This window comes from Balaenoptera borealis (assembly GCF_965194805.1).
Source record: "Balaenoptera borealis genome assembly, chromosome: X".
In the NCBI taxonomy this organism is placed as follows: domain Eukaryota; kingdom Metazoa; phylum Chordata; class Mammalia; order Artiodactyla; family Balaenopteridae; genus Balaenoptera; species Balaenoptera borealis.
Window position 1 is genome coordinate 108,893,381 of NC_138881.1, and position 21,314 is coordinate 108,914,694.

Consider the following 21,314-nt stretch of genomic DNA (forward strand, 5'->3'; position numbering starts at 1 on the left):
AGAAAACAGATGTACATAAGGCAGAGGGAAAATGAAATTTGTAGTCAGATGTGTGTTTGCTCACTTAACACTGCAATGCTAATCAAGAGAATTTGCTTCTCTAAGAGTAGACTCAGTAATACCAACTTCAACAAACTACGGCATTCAAGGCATTATGACAGATGTTGGAGACACAAAGATAAATTAAACATGATTCCTCACCAGATGAAGCAGACATGTACGCTGCCAACTGGAAAAGCTCAAAAACAGACTACAGAATATTTTTTTTTAAAGTTAAGGTTTTTTTAAAAATAATTAATTAATTAATTTTTTTTTTTGCTGCGTTGGGTCTTTGCTGCTGTGCGGGCTTTCTCTAGTTGCGGCGAGCGGGGGCTACTCTTCATTGCGGTGCGTGGGCTTCTCATCGCAGTGGCTTCCCTTGTTGTGGAGCACGGGCTCATAGGTGTGTGGGCTTCAGTAATTGTGGCTCACGGGCTCTAGAGCGTGGGGTCAGTAGCTGTGGCGCATAGGCTTAGCTGCTCCGCGGCATGTGGGATCTTCCCAGACCAGGGCTCGAACTCGTGTCCCCTGCGTTGGCAGGCGGATTCTTAACCACTGCGCCACCAGGCAAGTCCCCAGACTATAGAATATTGAAACAGGGCTTCCCTGGTGGCACAGTGGTTGAGAATCTGCCTGCCAATGCAGGGGACACGAGTTCGAGCCCTGGTCTGGGAAGATCCCACATGCCGCGGAGCGACTAAGCCCGTGAGCCACAACTATTGAGCCTGCGCGTCTGGAGCCTGTGCTCTGCAACTGGAGAGGCCGCGACGGTAAGAGGCCCACGCACCGCAATGAAGAGTGGCCCCCGCTCGCTGCAACTGGAGAAAGCCCTCGCACAGAAACGAAGACCCAACACAGCCAAAAATAAATAAATAAATTTATTTAAAAAAAAAAAGAATATTGAAACAACACAATGACTCAGTCTCCAGTTAATATAGTTGCACTCACTGCAAAGGAATATGCTCCAATATAGCACATTTCAATCAACTCAAAAAACAATGGATAAAAAATTTTCTTTCCAAGCATAAGAATGATAAAACCTAAAATTAAAATTTTAATGACAACAAGAAGTCAATTTTTAATATTATACTGAATAGATAAAAACAGGCAGGGGTTTATTTCTATTATCATACAATGTTAAAATACAACATATTTAAAACTCACTTTTGTACCAGGAGGCAATCCTTCTAGCTCTTTAGGCTTTATAAATGTCCGATGCTGGGTCTTGTGATCCAGTTTCTCTTTGTAGGTCAAAAATTGTAGTCTGCATTTTGTACAACGATAAACTCCTTTCTTCTGTTTACAATAAATATTAGAAATAATATTAGAAAATAATTTCTACCACCACAAATCCCGAGACCTGAAATTGCTAATTCTAATAGCTAAAGAATTTTAAAACCAGAATTTTACCACATCCTATCATAAATAATTCCAAAATATTTCATTTTTTACAAGTACTTCTTGCATTAGTATTTGAGTTTCAAAAGTATTTGTTATCATACAGGCAATCAATATGATAATTATATCAATTAGATTACAATGGGACAAGTCCTATACTATTTGTAGTGTGAGTTTATCTAATTATTAATTTGAAGTATAAACTATTCAAATATATGATACCATGAAAATGAGCTATATTATATTTTTATTCTTGGAAAGATCAAATAATTTTTGTTATTTCCATTTGTTTCACAAGTTGGTAAACTGAACTTTCTAAAACCAAACAAATTTAACCAGACACTCCCAAGAAAGTTATGTTATAGAAATGGTTGTATATGTCAGTGTTTGTCCAACAGAACTTTCAACAGTGATGATAATGTGCTATACTGCACTGTCTGATATGGTATCCACTGCCACATGTGGTTATTGAGTTCTTGAAATGTGGCAAGTGCAACAGAGAAATCGATTTTTAAATTTTATTTAATTTTAATTTTAAATTAATTTAAATTTAAATAGATGCACGTGGCTAGTGACTGATATTGGACGTTATGGTTACAGAAGCATAAATCAGAACAACTGATCTGAATTTACTATTTGAGAACTCCTTGACTACGTTCCTTCTGAAACCTGGTCATATTATTACCTTACCAATAGGAAACAGGACCAAAGAGAGATGTAAGGCACTTGCTCACAGCTAGTTAGTGTTCTTTCTACTACATATTAGCAACTGCAGTTTTTTGTATATGCTGTCATCAATTAAAATATGTATTGTACATTCATCTGTAAATTTGGAACAACGTACAAATATAAAAATGTTTTCTCTAAAGCTGTATCTCCACAGGTTCATCACTATTTGCATTTAAAACATAAATAAACATTTAGGAAAAATCAAATGAGGTAACATACATTAAAGTACCTAGCCATTACTGGTGCACAGCAGGCATTTGATACATAAAAATTCCTTACAAAGTTCAAAGCAATAGGTAAATATAATGTACTTGTATTACTATTTTAGTTTCATCTTAAGAAGTATGGTTAATTGGATCATATCATAGGTACAGCCAACATAAACAGATTCACCTATATGTACTCAAGAGAGGGGAAAGAGGGGGAAAAAAAAACTCAGTCAAGAAGCTGACAGCAAGGTAACATGACAGAAAGTTCCCCAGATATAGTTCCCAGAAATCTTTTCTCTACCTGTACCTATATCTCATCCAGTTTCATGACTTTAAATAGTATTCATCCAACTGCCTACTCAACATCACTACTTGATATCTAACATGCACTTCAAATCAACATGGACAAAATTAAACTCTAGATTTTCCCCCATCCACCCTGAAAAAAAATCTGTTCCCTCCCTAATCTTCCCAATATCTCAATAGATGGGAACGTCATTCTTGCAGCTGCTCAGGACGGAAGAACTTGGTCACTCTTAACTCTTTCTCTCACACCCCACTGATAAAACCTTTTAGCTCTACCTTCAAAAGCATAATCTTTCCACTTGTCATCACCTCCAACCACTGCCACCAGATCAGTCCAAGCCACTCACCCGCACTCTCACAATAGCCTCCTACCTTCTCGTTTCCACTCTTCCCTCCCAACAGTCTATTCTCTCCATAGCAGCCAGAATAATCTCTCACATGCCTAAACACTCCAATGGCTTCCCATAACACTCCAAAATCCTGACTCTGGCTTACAAGGCCATATACTATCTTCCCCGCATTCTATTGCTACAACCTCATTTCCTACTACTCTTCCTCCCACTTGTTTACCATGCTCCAGCCACACTGGCCTCCTTGTTGCTTCTTGAACATCTAGATATATGCTCACCTCACTGCCTACTTACTGTTCCCTCTGCCTGGAACATTCGCTCCCAGATAGCCACATGGCTTAATCCCTTATTTCCTCTGGAGAGGCTTCTTTGACCACCCCATATAAAAAAACGGAAGCTACTCTTTCACCTCCTAAGCCCTGGCATTCCCTATCCTCACGTATTTCCTTCCTATGGTACTTATTATCAGCTGGCATACAGATATATTCAGACATAATACACATTCTCATTCTCTCTCCCCCCTGCCACCATAATGCAAATTCCAGAGGGCACAAACTTTGTTTTGCTCACTTCTGTAAAACAGTCCCTGGCATATATTAAACAGTAAATATTTGTTAAATAACCAGTAAGGCAGGCAGCAAGAGACTGACAGAGAGTGCACATGAGAAGCAAGCACAATTAAACTAGTTCAAAATGTCTGCCATTCCATTCAATGAGCATTTGCCCAGAGCCCTGAGATGGGGACATTAACCTACTGTTCCCTTAGATGGACTCAAGTCTTTCATATCTCTCTTATGCATGTATACCTGTGATGTGCTGAGAATAATACAGTACGTTTTTTATTTTAATTTTTAAATTTTATTTATTTATTTATTTTTGGCTGTGTTTGGTCTTCGTTTCTGTGCGAGGGCTTTCTCTAGTTGTGGCAAGCGGGGGCCACTCTTCATTGCGGTGCGCGGGCCTCTCACTATCGCGGCCTCTCTTCTTGCGGAGCACAGGCTCCAGACGCGCAGGCTCAGTAGTTGTGGCTCACGGGCCTAATTGCTCCACGGCATGTGGGATCTTCCCAGACTAGGGCTCGAACCCATGTCCCCTGCGTTGGCAGGCAGATTCTCAACCACTGTGCCACCAGGGAAGCCCCCAGTACGTTTTTTAAATAACATGTTCAACCAAAAAAATGGTGACCTATTCCAAGGGTAGAGAAAAAAATTGTGTTGAACTTTTTGACAAGGATACTATATCTTTTGGGTGATTTGAGGGTTTTCAAGGCTAATTCTGACTCTCTGTAATATCTGCCTTTAGACCTAATGTCAGTGAAGAATGACTCTGTGGTAAAAGCTTGGGCCCTAGGTCAATTTTTGGCTCTGCCAACTATTAGAGAATGTGACACTGGGCAAGGTAACTTACTTACTTTCTATAAAGCTTTGTTTCCTTATCTATGAAATGGAAATGATTGCATACCTGCTTTGTAGAGTGGTTGTAAGGATCAGACAAGATAATGCAAGTAAAAGCACTAGTGGCTGTCATACAGCAAGTGATTAGTATATGTTAACTGCTTGTTATTACTATAAAGATCTAATGAGGCTATTTAACACATCTGAAATCCTTCATCCTTTCTTAAAAGTTGTACAAACTACATTGTTAGCTCTGAAATCACTCAATACATAATAATCTATTCTTTTAAGGAAAAGGTTACAACCAAAGTCTTTAAAAAGAATAAAATGAGCCACAGACTCAACAATTCTTATGGTCTAAAATTGCCCTAATATCATCTCAATTACAAGCTTATAATCTTGCTCAGCTATGGCTTTTGAGTCTTTTGTGAACAATTATATACAAACTGAAATACTTTGAAGGATGCCTGACGACGCTTCTTATTGATAGAGTCTTTCCTCTATTGATTGCTGACTGCCTACCTCTTAGGTACTCCAAACTTACAAAAAAATTGGGCACCCATGTTGTGTCAGTAGTCCCAAGACTACTCCCCGGTTTGATGATTCAATAGAAGGACTTATAGGGCTTAAAAGCTGTTATACTCACAGCTATGATTTATTACAGTGACAGGATACAGAACAGGATTAATAAAGGAAACAAGTGCATTGGGTGAAGTCTGGAGGATACTGGCGCCAGTCTCCAAGTGCCCTCTCCCAGTGGAGCTGCATAGGATATGCTTATCAATCCCCCAGCAACTAACTGCAGCAACAGGTATGAAGTTTTTTGGTTTTGTTTTGTGTTGTTTTATTTTGTTTTCCAGGGAAGCTCTCTGAGTCTAAGAGCCCAGGTTTTTCATGGGGTTCAGTCACCAAATCTTCAGACTCCAGAAGAAAAGCAGGCGTTCACCATAATCATATTTTTGCACAAGATCTAGAAAAGCTGGTACCACATGGCTCAAGGTTCCAGGCGTGTAAAACACTCATCAATTAATAACAAAGGCTCAGTTTCCACAGTTAGCCAAGAGCTAGTTATGCAAGCAGACTCTTCTGAAAATGTGCATGATTTGAGCAACTCAGACCCGCTGGGTTAACGCTTTCCTATATATGTGGCAAGTTAAGACATACAACTCACGGCAGCAAGAGTGACTACAGATCAGGTTAAACCATTTAGGAGACACAGTCCACATAGCAAGCCCATCCGTCTCTTTCTTACCTTTCTAAGCATCTATTACTCCCTCCACATCTACACCTCACTCTGGAGCTTAGTAAAGCACAAGAGAAAGAATTACATTAAAAGCTTCATAATAAAATAGAGCTACTGCTTTATATCTCATTCTTTCTTTCAAAATCAAAGGTTAAAAGATGAAATATAGAGCACCAAGATCAGTGTTTCAAAAACTCTATTCCTCAAGAAATCTTAATATGTACTTGTGCAAATAAAGGATTCAATAGTCAAATAAGTTTTGGGAACAACATATACAATATCACTTGCTTGGAGATTTATGATCTTTTAAGCATGTTTTAGCATGTTAAAAGCTCTGAAAAATCCTATTAAAAAATAAACAAAAAACTATTCATTTTGTAAGTGCAGCCATTTACTGAATTTCTTTTTCCAGGAACAATTTTAGAGTAGAACATCTATTTGACATCTGATGGAACATGGGGGAACTCTAGAATAGAAAGATTTTGCCAGAGTTTAACAGTGAGGTGACATACCAGGATAAAAAAATAAGCATGTTGCCATAACACAGGTGATCTTGAATGTATTTGGATATTCTATATTTATGATTTTTTCCAATTAACAACTATAAGTTGATTTCATGATTATATAATGACTGGAACTGAACGCAGTGTTAGCACAAGTGCTGAATAAAATGGCCATGATAACGCATTCAATAATAAGGAAATGTAATGAGCTGATCAGTGAGGAGGCTAAACTTGATTACATAATCAGATTCAGTAAATTCACTGACTTCTGATTTTGGCAAATGTATGACTGCTCTTTCAAGCACTCAAGAATAGGCTCACTGTTCTATCAAGTTTTCAGCCCAAATAAAGGATGGTCTAATTGTGTCAGGAAAAGAACCAGCAAGCATAAAATGAAAATTCAAGGGAAAAGTGCAAGCACTAGTACTGATATTCCAGAAATTACAAAAGCAGAACTGGTAAAAGTCATCTAAGAAACAAGTTATAACCTAAACACTGTTCTTTGGCATAGTTCACATATCTAGAAATGTGTCATTGCTGTTTCCTTTGTCACTGCACTGGCTGCTACAAGAGACCATCCTGGATCACTGATGACAACCACATGTCTTCTCATAATAAAAAGTGGGCTAGGGAATTCCCTGGCGGTCCAGTGGTTAGGACTCTGCGCTTCCACTGGTCAGGGAACTAGGATCCACAAGCCGTGGGGCCAAAAAAAAAAAAAAAAAGGTGGACTAGAAAGTGGAGATAAAGTTTGAAGAGAGAGGAAAACAGAAGATTGTGAATCCTCAATCTTATCTTCCTTAGTTCAAACTTATCCTTTCCCCTGCTCTTTAAAATCATTCCCATTCTCACCACTCTTAAACCCTTGAAATGTCCAATGTAAATATTCCACTCATCTTTCCTCTTCCCCTCCACACTAGGCTCCTATTTGTACCTACCTTTCAGAATTTTCACTATCCATGAGCCTCATCATCACCAGGAAGCAGACAAAGAAAAGAAGTGGAAGTTTCACAAGTATTTCAGCATAAATTATAAATTAATGGTGTCATTTGGAACAACTTTGCTTTCCTTCTAGAACAAATCTAACCAATGTTCTAAGTTTATATATATAACCTTTACACTAAGACAAAATGAACAAATAAGAACTGCTATATCTCACCTGATGCTTCATGTAATGATTCATGTAGGGGGTTGCCATTCTACTAACTTTGAGGCAAAATGGACACAGCAAGTTCTTAGTATTTTCATGGGATGCTCTAAAATGAGTTTCTACATCAGAAAATGTTGATGATCTAAACTGGCAAACCTAGAAATATAAAGAAGATTTAATTTAACTTGAAAATTTATAAACGGTATGCAATTATATCAAAGTAGCAACAATAAGTCATTTGTTTAGAGTAACATGATGTACTACTAATTCAGCTCTGCTGCCTATACAACCAAGGATCCTGATACTGCAAGTAATACAGATAATCTCTGAAGCAGAAAAGTTGTCTTTCAAAGTTTAGGGATATATTCCTAAACATCAGTAGATTCCCTTCTTTTCAGATCTACTATCCCCCATCCTGACTTGAATTTTCAAAGTCTGACACCTCTTGACCTATAAAGTTTTTCCTGTTACATCAAATGAGGATTCTCTTCTTTGGATTTTAAATAGCATCCAGGCTGTAACAGAGGCAATTTATCTTTATCTTGCTATCTTACTGGGAACCCCTTGAAATTCGGGAAAAATACTGGCCCCAAAGCCTTTAGTTGAGTTCCCCGTAACTAACAGTATTTCTTATTTCTCTAACACGTCTATATTCTTCCCTACAGGGTAAGAAAGTCAATATGTTTGTCTTTCTCCAGCAGGGCTTTTTGTTTGTCTAGTAGAGGGGTCAGCAAACTATGGCCCACAGGTCAAATCCAACCCACCATCCACACATACATGAGTTAAACCAAGAGTTTCAACTATTGAAGAGGGTCTTCATTTTAGTAACTCATTTTTATTTAAAAAAAAAATCAAAAGAACAATACTATTTCATGGCATGTGAAAATTAAACACCTAAATACACAATAAAATGTGTGTGTACCTGGCAAACATATGGCATTTCACCGGGTTTATGAGTGTCCTTCATATGTTGTAAAAGAGTCTGTTCTGTTTCAAATGATAATTCACAGATTTTACAAATAGCTGAAAGTGGAAAAAAACACATTACATCATTTTAAGGATGTATAAATCAAAGATTCAGTTTGCACATCCATAACAACAGCAACAACAAGTAATAATAATAATAATAATAATAATAATAACAGTGGTGATGGTGGTTCCAACAATTCTACAGTGGTTAATTCTGTAACGCTGTTCTAAGGACTTTGCTTAGTATTAGCTTGTTTCATTCTCATACCATCACTGAGAGCTGTACTGTTAAGTTTTATCCCCATTTTTCCGATGAGGAACCTGAGGCACAGAAAGATTAATTAACTTGACTGACATCTCACAGCTGTATTAGAGGCAGAGCTGGGATTTGAATCCAAGCTAACTCCAGACTCTGTGATTTTAACTATCACTGCAGTTACTTTTCTTATTAGAGTGTAAATGAAGACCATTAATTTTATTTGCAAACCAGGGAATCTGAGTTTTATAATTTACTTCCTACATACAATGCATAAGTTATGCCAAGGAAGCTTCAATTTACAAGAGGGACTTCAATTTTAGTAAGTAATTTTATTGAAAAGTTTATACAAGTTAAAATATGCTTTCAACTTTACCCCCAAATTACAAAATCTATCTCTTATTCTTATTTTTCCATCAGAATTCTTAAGGATTCTTCATAGGTTAGATAATCAAAATCATTAATGTTCAGGATTTTAACAAAATTGTGACTTACTAGAAAACTCATGGGGAGTGTGTGTACTCTCAATGTGACACTGCAGCTGGAATGGTGTGGGATACTGACGGTAGCAGTGCTGGCAGGTGGTGTGGTTTTCCCAGCTCTCAGTGTTCTGTTTCTCATGTTCCAAATGATGTTTCATGTGGTTCATAAACCTATAAATGATTGTTAACAGATGCAAATATTCAAATTTATAACCAAAGACAAATCTCACAAATAAGTATCTGAACCTAAATGCTAAAAACGCAGTTGTATGACTCAAAATAACACCTCCAAAGCCATATAGTCCTCTGGAAAAGTGTGCACTTCAAATGATCACTTTCATTAAGTGCATCAGCAAACATTCTTCTTTGCATCTTTGTTTTAAAATAATCCATTAATATAGTTAATACGAAATACTGCTAATTTGCTTCTTCACCATTATTTCAGATTAAAATTTTTTTGTAAAGAAAAACAGCAGGCTTCTTTACCATACATGAAATACTATTTACATTTTAAAATAAAATACTTAAAGGAAACTCTACCACCAAGAGCAGCTACAGAATCATGACAGAAATCTTTTGACGGCCTTGCGATATACAATAGCTTTCAGCTGCTCAAAAGACAAATTGTTAGCATTTTTATTTGTGCCTTGGTTTCTACATGCATGTAATAGCAATTTTAATACCTATAATTACAAGAATCTTTTGTTTTATTTAATGATACAGGTTTACTGTTAGCACAAACAGTTCATTTTAACTCGCAGACTGTGCCCTTTGTAGCACAGTCCATTTTTCAGTTCTACATTCTGCTATGTCAGATTCCCTAAAAGGCTTCTTATGAGAAGGAACTATGACCTTTAATGGCAGAGAGTACAATATAAACAGGCATATCTATTTCAAACGGCTTACTGAAATGTTCTACTGAATTTCAACGTAAAGTTATTTAATCAAAATTACAATCTCAAGTCTGGGTCAAATATTAATAGCTAGTCACTATGAGTCCCTAAAGGAAATAATCTTGAAATGAAGTAATAATGTCAGCAACCTAGGCAGCAATTATTACAGAGGCTTTAACATTTATCTCCTCACACCTTCAAAACACCACTTCTCTTTAGAGCTGCTTATGGTACACTGTGAAATATCGTTTTTTCTCCTTTCATTTTAACATCATCTCTATTAAATCTATTTAAAAATCCTAGTCTTGCCTAAATATTTACATATAAAGGTCATGAGCCATTAACCTTTCAGCTCACAACTTTAGTAAAATTTATTTGTATAAAATAATCTGTTAACCAACTAGCTATCTCTCAGTTATTACCCTGCCCCCATCAGCAGCTCACACTTCTTAAACCAGTAGATGGAGATGTGGAAAAAAGGAAACCCCTCACAAGGCTATTCTCAAAATAAAATAACCCTAACTGGTTTTGGTGACACTCACTGTAGGGAAAAATATACTACAATATGTTGACAGGGCTGAGAGGAGAAATCTTGAGCTATTAGCGTCTACCATCCCTTAAAACCATCAGTTTTCCATCCTAGTTTTTACCATTAAGGTAAAATGTTATTTAACACATATAACATCTTCGGTTATTCAGTGTTTACTGTTCCGGTTTCATTTACTAAACAGTATGTCAAAATGCCACAAAATTCCTAGGTATTACAAAACATGGTTAGTTTAAAATTTCTAGATATTCTGATAATCTAGAAATCTGTAGCCAGTCTTTTGAAATGAAAACAAAAAAACAAAGAAAATTTCATGCTTAATATTAAATGGGCTAATCTTAAAGAAAAGCCAAAAAGCTAATGCTGGAAGAACTTCTAATATCATATACATAATATTTAAGTATAACAAGGAACTTAACTAGTGAACCACTTTTCTATGCATTTTACGAAATTTATCAACACTATTTTCTGATTTTTTTTTTTTTGGCTGCATTGGGTCTTCGCTGCTGTGCGCGGGCTTTCTCTAGTTGCAGTGAGCAGGCCCCTCACTGCGGGCTCTAGGCACATGGGCTCAGCAGTTGTGGCTTGCGGGCTCCAGAGCGCAGGCTCAGCAGTTGTGGCGCATGGGCCCAGCTGCTCTGCAGCATGTGGGATCCTCCCGGACCAGGGCTCGAACCCGTGTCCCCTGTGTCACTGGCAGGCGGATTCCCAACCACTGCGCCACCAGGGAAGTCCCTTTTCTGATGTATTTTACTATAAGAATGATAATATGGAATGAGGTCTCAGAGTTGGGTGTGTTTTTTTGGCATTATTTTATTTTTATTGCGATATAATTGACACATAACACTGTATAAGTTTAAGGTGTATATCGATTTGATAATTTATATATTGCAATATGATTACCACAGTAGCATAAACTAACACCTTTATCACATCAGATAATTATCATTTCTTTTTTTATGGTGGGAATAATTAAGATCTAGTCTCTTAGCAACTTTGAAGTTTATAACACAGTATTGTTGTCTATAACCATTATGCTGTGCGTTAGATCTCCAGGACTTATTTATCTATAAGAAGTTGCAAGTTTGTACCCCTAAATAACATATCCCCAATTCCCCCATCCCTGGTAACCACTGTTCTACTCTGTTTTTATGAGTCACAGAGTTTTATCGTAACGTTGTTTCAGTGTTATATCGCAAATAACAATTTCTCTTCTGTTAAGCTACTGGGACCATTAGCAATTGATGGCTGGTAGGGCTTGATAAAAGGAGGTAAAGAAGTGTGAAAACTCATATGAATAATATAAGTGAAAGGTCTTTGAAAACTATAAAACGCTACCATAAATGTAGCATTCACAATTGTTTTAGGCTTATATTACAGTGCATTTCAGTGTTTTTCTATGTACTTCATTTTGGACCCAAGAATTCACCAGAAAAAATAAATGCTGAGCTTAGAAATGACCTATCTATAGAATGTTTAAGAATGCTAGTTATAAATGATGGTTTTCAAGGGTAAATATTTTTAAAAGTTTATAAGCATGTATGTGTCACAATATAGGTACAGACATACATATACATATATGTATCTCACCTAAGGGAAGTGCATTGATGTCTGCAATTTACTCTGAAAAGTATAAAAAAACTCAGATGGGTCTATGGATAAATAGATATGTAGTAATGCAAGTAGAGTAAAATATTAATGGTAGAATTGAGGTGGTAAATATATAGAGATGTTCACTGTAAAATTTTCTCAACTTTGCTGACTATCTGAAATTTTTTATAATAAAATATTGGAAAAACAATGTCAGGCTATATAGCCAATTAAAAAATACCAATCAATATGTCTCATTACTTTGTTCTTGTTATATCTCACTTAGGATGATAGATATGTAATATGCCATATAACTCAAAGACTGCAAAGTATAAGTTCCTAAAATTTTGAAGCATACATGTATAACTCCTCAGAATTCCATTGAGAATTAAATCTCTACTTTGAAAATGTGTTAAATTATAAAATCAAAGCAGACATGTTGCATAGAACTGGTACTTCTGGGCTTCCCTGGTGGCGCACTGGTTAAGAATCCGCCTGCCAATGCAGGGGACATGGGTTCGAGCCCTGGTCCGGGAAGATGCCACATGCCACGGAGCAACTAAGCCCGTACGCCACAACTACTGAGCCTGCACTCTAGAGCCCGCGAGCCACAACCACTGAAGCCCGCGCGCCTAGAGCCGGTGTTCCACAACAAGAGAAGCCACTGCAATGAGAAGCCCGCGCACCACAACGAAGAGTAGACCCCGCTCGCCGCAACTAGAGAAAGCCCGCCTGCAGCAACAAAGACCCAACACAGCCAAAAATAAATAATAAATTAAAAAAAAAAAAGAAAGAACTGGCACTTCTCTAAAGAAGACGATCAAAAAAATCACTTTTTCTGTAAGGAAAATGTACTAAAATTATAAATATGAATTGTAAAAGAGAACATTAAGGGACTTCCCTGGTGGCGCAGTGGTTAAGAATCCGCCTGCCAATGCAGGGGACTCGGGTTCGAGCCCTGGTCTGGGAAGATCCCACATACCGCAGAGCAACTAAGCCCATGTGCCACAACTACTAAGCCTGCACTCTAGAGCCTGTGAGCCACAACTACTGAGCCTGTGTGCCACAACTACTGAAGCCCGCGCACCTAGAGCCCATGCTCCGCAACAAGAGAAGCCACTGCAATGAGAAGCCCGTGCACCTCAACGAAAACCCAACGCCTCCAATAAATAAATAAATAAATAAATTTATTAAAAAAAAAAAAAAGAACATTAAATAAGACAAACATGGTGGAGGTAAAATTGGATAAAGTGGTTCTTCTTGTGATAGGAAAAATAAGATTCAGAAGCAGTTAAGAAATAAAAATATCTCATGGAAATTCCTAGTTCAATGATAAATACAGAGAAAAGAATGATTTTCCCCTAGCTTAAAATAAATTTTGTCCTTTCTTAAGCTATCTGAAATATATACAACTAAAGTGGATCCAAGTGTCAAACTCCTAAAAATACAAGAAAAGATAAAAGCTTTTCAACATGAAAATCTGCCTTTATTCTTAGTAGAAAGTTAAAATTGCTTATCTAGGATGGCACAGAAAAAGAAATACAATATTTACATCTGTAGCATCCCAATTTTCAAATAGAAATAGAAATAAGTATTTACATACCTAATATTATTTTTAAGAACTTTCAAGCAACTGAAGCATTTAAATGTTGTATAAGTCTTCTGTTCCACATCAACAGCTCCTTCATGTCTTCCATAGTAAAACTCACTAACTAACATAACCAATTTTCCTTTCTCTGCACCAGTCTCATTTTTATCTTCAGTACTGGAAAGTTCTACTTTACTCATTTCCAAAAATGCATTTACCATGTCTGGACAACAACGCTGAAAGAGAAAAAAAAATACAAGCCTTATTTATATTTCTTTTAAAAATTAGACATCAAAAAATGATTCTGTGTTTATAACTAGGGCCAGCTCATGTGGAAAGACAGTCTCACATAGTTTTAATCACAAACAATAAATAAAAGCTACATTTTAGAAAAAGTCTGTCACTTTCTCCAGGTGCAGAAGTATATATAACATGCTATGATTTGTGTATATTAATAGATGGAAAATAAGAACATTCACGTGTGCCTGTATATGCAGAAAGAAAATCAAAGAGGATACAAAACAAGTTAATAAAAAATGATTCCTTTGTGAGTTGTATTGAGAACTAGGCAAACAGGAGTCCGGGTGAGATTTTTCACTGTATTCCTTCTTATACTTTTTGAATCATGTGACTATAATTACCCCCAAATTAAATAAACTAAAGATAACTAACAAACTCATTCCTTTCTTTTCTCTATCTATGATGCAAAACATAAAAACATCACTTGATTGTGTATCTCTACACAATATTACATAAATAGGAAACCTGAAAGCATTGTAGAAGTTACTTCTTACTTTTAAAACCAAAGCCCAAAGTCCAGTTAACAGAAGTCACACTCAGGGAGATGGAAATAGTGATAGATCAAATACAGTTTTGCCCAAGAATAAAGAGACTGTAATTGGAATTCTAGGATGCTCCTTTTCTTTCTACATTTTTTTGTAAAATGCTGAATTTCAATGAAAAAATTGCCAATCTTTGAAATAGTGAGCAATAACTTTTACTAAATAGTTTTCTTTACCTTGCATTCTTCTCATCCCTTGTTTCCTGCATATATTCTACACCACCTTTTTTCTTGCCTCCTTCCCCGCTTCCTGCCATTTATACTGGGCATACGAAAAGAATACGGACTATCTTTCCACAGACACAAAGGACACTGTAGTATCTACTAAAATATTTTTAAATATTTTCACTAGTACTTTGAAAATTACCTAAAACCTAATTTCAAGAGCTTCTTACACCAATATAAATCTAGAATTAATTTATAACAACTACACATACTATATTCTGGATTGAGTTAAAATTATCATTTCATATGAAATGCTCCATTAGTTGTTTATGTCTAAGTGCTAAAAATTAAAATGCAAGGCTAAGATTTTCATTGAGTAATGTGACATGCATATATCACCATGGACAAAAAATAACGTAAAAAAAAGGAATTAAGTTACATGAAAGATTAAGCACCTAATAAAATGCCTGCTTTCCAAGAAGTTTGAAGAATGGCATGACCTAGTCAATAAAATATTCTGATTAATATATTATTTCATTAAAAATTAAAATATAATATGTAGTGTTTGTAAACTTAATTTTAATAATTTAATGATTGGGAAGGATTTTAAAATCTCTTATAAAGTTAATCATTATGAGTATCAATTTTTACTTAAGTTATATGAAAATACCAATGAGAAGATTTCTTATCTAAATATCTGGATAAACTAGCATTTACTATATATCAATCCTTAATATTTTAATATTAATATTTTCAGAGATTTGTGAATATTTTTAAAAATCAAATTTTGAAAAAGTTTTACCTTCATGTGATATTTCAAAGGATCCAAAAGACTGAACTGAACATTGCACTTTGGACAAGATCTTAGAAAAGGTGGTCGAGTTTTATGGAGACTTGGTGAGGTATTTGTACCTAAAATAAATTAAGGAGTTTTATGAGTCAAACTCTCCTTTTTTAACCTTAAACCCAACCAGTAATAACAGTTTTAAACTTGATCACAATTTCTGAAATTTATGTATAAATAACACAATTTCTTTTTTATACGCCAGATTCATAATTACCTTTTGATAGCAAGACATGGGAGGATGTCACTGAAGGAGAGTTAGTTAAAGACAATGAAGCACAAGGATTTATGTCAGAAACTCTTTCGCTGGTCTTTGGCTTTTTTGGAGTAACAGTGTCTACTTTAGAAACAGAAGAACGTTCTATTATAGGCGGAGTTTCATCCACACCTACAATGATTAAAATAGTGGGAAAGATATTTGAAATTGCTTTAGTATAGAGTATTGCTTACAAATGCTACTAAAATGGCCTTACATTTAAAATTAAGTAAGAATACTTTGGAGATAAAGGTAATATAATTGAATTACCATATCATACAACTGACAATGAAGAATGACCAAAATTTACATGATCAATAGGTAGAAAGAAACTGCACATATAGCCATTATGGACTACACAGTTTGAACAATTCATGAAATAAACTTTTTATGCAAGAAAATTCTAAAGATGCTTTCAAATTAATATATAAATAGGTTATCATGAAAGAAGTCAGACCAAAAAAACCCAAGCCCCCCCCCCCCCCAAAAAAAAGGCAGCAGAGAGAATACTCTAAAAGCTCAGTTCCAAAAAATGAATTTCTCTTCAGATGCTTAAATGCATTTGAGCTTGTGAACAAAAACAATTTATATTCTAATCTAAAAATTTAGAGAAACTCCTTAAGATACTTTAAAAAATATCCTAAGATATCTAATGGAAAACCAAGCTGGTTCTTTTCCCACTTAACAATCTGATGGGTAGTTTAAATTATCTATTTAATTCCTACATGCAAAGTAGAAACAACTAATCTTAAATATCTTGAATGACAATACCTCACTTATTCATATGAAAAGGTTTGGAGTTAGTATGATGGCTTTCAAACTATGTTCCCCTGAGCCTCACGGTTCTGTTTTAGGGAATTCAGTGGGCATGTCAGATAGAGAAATTCTCATTTTACTTTAAAAAAAAAATGAGACTTTTACATATTTTGTTTGAATAGAGATTTCATTGCTAAAAATAGTTTTAAGTTTGAAAACCATCACCTTAAAGGCTAAAGAATTATGCAATTCAGGGTATTTGCAAGAGAAGTGGAGCTATTTAGGCTATAACCAGACCCAGAAAAAGTCCCTTTTGAAAATAACACACAATTGTACTTTGTGATAAAGATTCTAAAACTGCACATGTTTTAATGCTCCCAACTGTATACTAATAGGAGAAGCAGAATAGATATATGCCAGGAAAATAAGAGTATTACACCAGTGGGCTCCTCTGTCAAATCTGCGTTTCATTCTTTGAGATAACACAGAAATGATTTTTTTCCATCTTCAAGCACATGATTACTGACAGCTATATTGCAGACACTTGGGACTGATTTCTGTGTAATCACACTAACATTCTTCTCAGTTGCTTAGGTTAACTGAACAACCAATGAGTGCTGGTATTTTGGACTAGGCAACTAGTTATCTAATAGGCTGTTTTATATATAATTTTTTAAGCATGCATAAATCTCCAAGTTAAATAAAATCACTCTGAGCTCAATAGCTTTAAATTCTGATTCTTCAACTTATTTATCTGTGTTGCCTTTGGCTTGTGCTGTTCGCTATCCTCAACAGTGCCAATAAAAATCCCATTCTCCTTCTTCAAAATCAAGTTCAAATCCAGCCGTCTCCAAGATCTTATGATCATCCTAGACAGGAGTCCATTAATCATGCTTCTGAACATATAGTACATATTATTATTCATAATTATCATGCTAACAACGTTTATTGTCAAGTCTTCTAAAGTTTTAATGAATTTTTCACTTCTCACTTATCTCATTTGAGCCTCAAAAAAGCCCTGAGATAAACAGAGCAAGAATCAAAATTATATAGCTAAATGGCTGATTTCAGGTCTAGAAAATGAATGCATTACGTGAGAAAAATAAAAATATCTATTTTAATAATATGAGAAAATTGAGGTGTAAAGAGGTTAGGGTGATTTAATAAAGGCTACAAAAATATTTAGAATAGAGGCTCAAGCCTACATCTTCCTAATCAACTATAACCTTATTTACCATCAGGGCAAAGTTACACTCTTTGCAGTGTAACAACTTAGAGAGAGAGAGAGAGTGGAAGCTTCAAGAATTCAGATTTTTTCTATGAATAAAGACTGTGTGCATTACAAAATCAGATTTCAGACATCTATTTCATCTTCTTATTTATTTTGGTTCTTGGTTATTTTACTCACTAGATAAGTGGCGCCTAGATAAGTGATTATCAAACCAAGTATTATCAAGGGAAAATGTTTTTGGCGCACATATTGCTATAAATTTCTTTCTATTTTGGTTTTGTAAATATATACTAATTTGTTAGTAAACAATTTAAATATTCACAAAAATTTTTGTGTACCTTTCTCCAGTTAGTGAAATACATCAAATTTGCTAACATAGAAACAATAATTGCTTTGGTAACAGGGAATTTTTCAACTAGATAAAACTCCTTCATGGCATACTATTTCAGGTTAATGAAGAACTTTGTTATGGTATACAATCAAAGAATTGTTAATTCTTCTTTAATTGGAAATTTTCATTATTCCTTCAATGGATATTTACTGAGTAGTTACTATGTGCAAATCACTTATTTCTTTAGTATTGCCATTTTACACTACTACTCTATAACCATATTTAACTATCACATCTACAACATTAATTTCGATAGAAAGACTCTAGCCTATTAAGAAATCAACTATAACCATGCACTTTTTCTCATACTAATTACCAAGTAATTAATACTTTTTTTTTAAACCACAGTATTAGGGTATCAGGGGACTTCCCTGACTCACAGAAATTATATTAAGATTTTTCAGTGCATGGCTGGCTCCAAGTTAGAATGAGCTCAAAGAATATGTTAGCCAACTTAATAAAAAGAAATAAAATATTCTACCATGAAATACGATTTTATATAAAATCACCCAAGAAAGGCATTCAGGAACGATTAGCTTCCATTTTACAACATATGAAAAACACAGCATGAAGATACAGGCTTCAAAATAGAAATCCATCGTATATGTATATTCATCAAGTCTCTTTTTATTATATTTATAAAAACTGCCAAACCAAACCTTCTATATAAGCTGTTGATCCATCTTGGGATAGTGGTATTGTAACCTGGATCAAGTCGAACACTGAATCTGAAGAATAATCCAATTCATCTTGTGATGAATTCTTTGTAAAATCCTGTAATAAGTTACAATTATTTTGTTTTACAAAGTTTTATAAAGGTAAATTTAACTGTATGTCAATACTATAAAGATAACCTTAATGATTCAATTACTAATAAGTTATAAAACACAAAGATATTTATTACTTGCTGTCAAAATCAGCATCTACTAGGTAAAGGGTACATGAGAACTCTCTGGATTATTTTTGTAATTTTTCTGCAAATCTAAAGTTAGTTTTAAATAAACAGTTAACATTTAAAAATAATGATAATATTACTAGCAAAGTAGAGGTTATATTTTGGTACAACTTTTCTGCAAGAAAATTTTGGGAGTATCTATCAAGGGCTTTAAAAAGTTCATATCCTTTGATCCAATTATTCTAAATAGTCCATTTCCAAGAACTTATGCTAAGGAAATGAAAATATTTAATGGAGAATTATTTATAATAGCAAAAATTTAAAACCTGTATGTCCAACAATGGTGGAATGGTTAAATAAATTAAGTAATAGACTATCATGCAACATTAAGTTTTTCAGAAACAGCCAATGACAAAGAAATGTTTCTAATATAAAGTTCAGTGAAAAAAAGAGGACCAGACATCTGTGTATAAAATATAGTCCTGATTGATATACTCTATATACCATACTAACCATCTGCAGAAAACAAAATTCTCTTCCGTTTCTTTTCAACCCCTGCCCTGCTCCGCACCAAACCCCATACATATTACCTTTATCATGGGAATATAAGGATCCTGCTTGCATGTTTTGTGCTTACAAGTTGAGAGACAATCAGGTATTAAGAATTTTACTTTGCTACTAAGTTTTCTGTTGACAGAGACTTGTTAAGAAGTTATGGAGACAGATATCGAAGTGACACAAACCATTCTATTCCTAGAATTTGAGGCATAACAGGCAGATTTCTGCATTTGAGCCTTACACCATGTATTATATAAAATCAATAATAGCTATATGACTTAATTGTAACCAAGCACAATCTAACTACGAGGTAAATATTTTCTCCAAATATTTGCACTTAAAAATGGAAAATATTCACTAGCAATTCCCAAAATAGTTCTTTAACAGAAGTTCCTCCAAACAAACTTAACACTTTAAATCCTTTCCTAGGTGATAACTCTGGTCAATTAAGTACCACCGTTTCAGAGAGCAGATACATTATTAAACAAATAACTTGTTAAAATAATTCTCCAATTGGGATTTTTTAATATCTCATAAAGTAGTTCAGAAAGATACCAAATACAATGGTAAGGTACAAAAGGTGATAGACTGGGATTCGGAAGACTTGTCCATTTATTTAACTATGGAACCTTGGGTAAGTCACTTATGAGATTCAAGTTATTCCTTTGCAACTGAAATAATAGCCACCAACTATTGTCTATTTAAAATGTACTTGCCTCTTTCACAGTACACATGGTCCCAGACTTATGATGGTTCAGCTTACGATTTTCCACATTACGATGTTGTGAAAGCCATACGCATTCAGCAGAAACCATACTTCGAATTTTGATCTTTTCTCAGGCTAGTGATATATGGTTCGATACTGGGCAGTGGCAGCAAGCCACAGCTCCCAGTCAGCCACGTGATCACGAGGGTAAGCAATCAATATACTTACAACCATTCTGTTTTTCACTTTCAGTACAGTATTCAATAAATTACATGAGATATTCAACACGTTATTATAACATAGGCTTTGTATTAGATGATTTTGCCCAACTACAGGCTAATGTAAGTGTTCTGAGCACGTTTAACATAGGCTAGGCTAAGTTATGATGTTTGGTAGGTTAAGTGTATTAAATGCATTTTTAACTTATGATATTTTCAACTTACGATGTGTTTATCAGGATGTAACCCCATCATAAGTCAAAGAAGATCTGTACTACATGTATTCTATTAAGAAGTTGTCACAGCAGTACTAATGAAGACCTAATATGATCTCCCATTTTATAAATAGGTAAGCTAAAGTTAAGTATGGTTAAGTAAGGTTCCCAGTACAACCCAGCTTGTTACTGATGATGAAGCTGGAATTAGAACAAAGGTCGGCCTTATTACGAAGCCTGTGCCTTAAGCTATATCACACTTACTTTAAAACGGATAATAATAATTATGTCCCTGCCTGCCGAAAAGAGTTATTGAGGTTAAAGAGAATTCTTAAACTTAAAAAGTTTAGAATTTCAGAGAAAATTCCCTAACATAGGATTCTCAATTCATTTGAGAATATATGTCATCCTCAACTGTGGCTGCATAACAGAATCACCTGGAGATCTTTCTGTTTTAATCTATTATGCCCAGGTCTCACCCAAGACCAACTGACAAAAATCTCTATTTTTAAAAAACTCCCTAGGATTGGGAACCTGATTGAGTAACTTTGATTAAACAACCATGCCCACAGAAACAAAATTCTGAGTTTGG

General features: G+C 35.0%; 1 protein-coding gene across 8 annotated transcripts in view; it reads right to left on the reverse strand.

Moving 5' to 3' along the window:
* The window catches only part of ZNF280C (zinc finger protein 280C), a 64,580-nt gene that overhangs the window by 20,385 nt on the left and 22,881 nt on the right, over nucleotides 1-21,314 (reverse strand). For all 8 annotated transcript variants that reach the window (XM_082377887.1, XM_082377886.1, XM_082377882.1 and 5 more), the window contains 8 exons: nucleotides 18,790-18,904; nucleotides 15,714-15,884; nucleotides 15,455-15,564; nucleotides 13,662-13,882; nucleotides 9,042-9,199; nucleotides 8,244-8,344; nucleotides 7,331-7,477; nucleotides 1,204-1,335 (listed from right to left, as the gene is read on the reverse strand). In XM_082377887.1, the coding sequence (XP_082234013.1) occupies nucleotides 1,204-1,335; nucleotides 7,331-7,477; nucleotides 8,244-8,344; nucleotides 9,042-9,199; nucleotides 13,662-13,882; nucleotides 15,455-15,564; nucleotides 15,714-15,884; nucleotides 18,790-18,904 (1,155 nt within the window). The remainder of the gene's footprint in view (nucleotides 1-1,203; nucleotides 1,336-7,330; nucleotides 7,478-8,243; nucleotides 8,345-9,041; nucleotides 9,200-13,661; nucleotides 13,883-15,454; nucleotides 15,565-15,713; nucleotides 15,885-18,789; nucleotides 18,905-21,314) is intronic.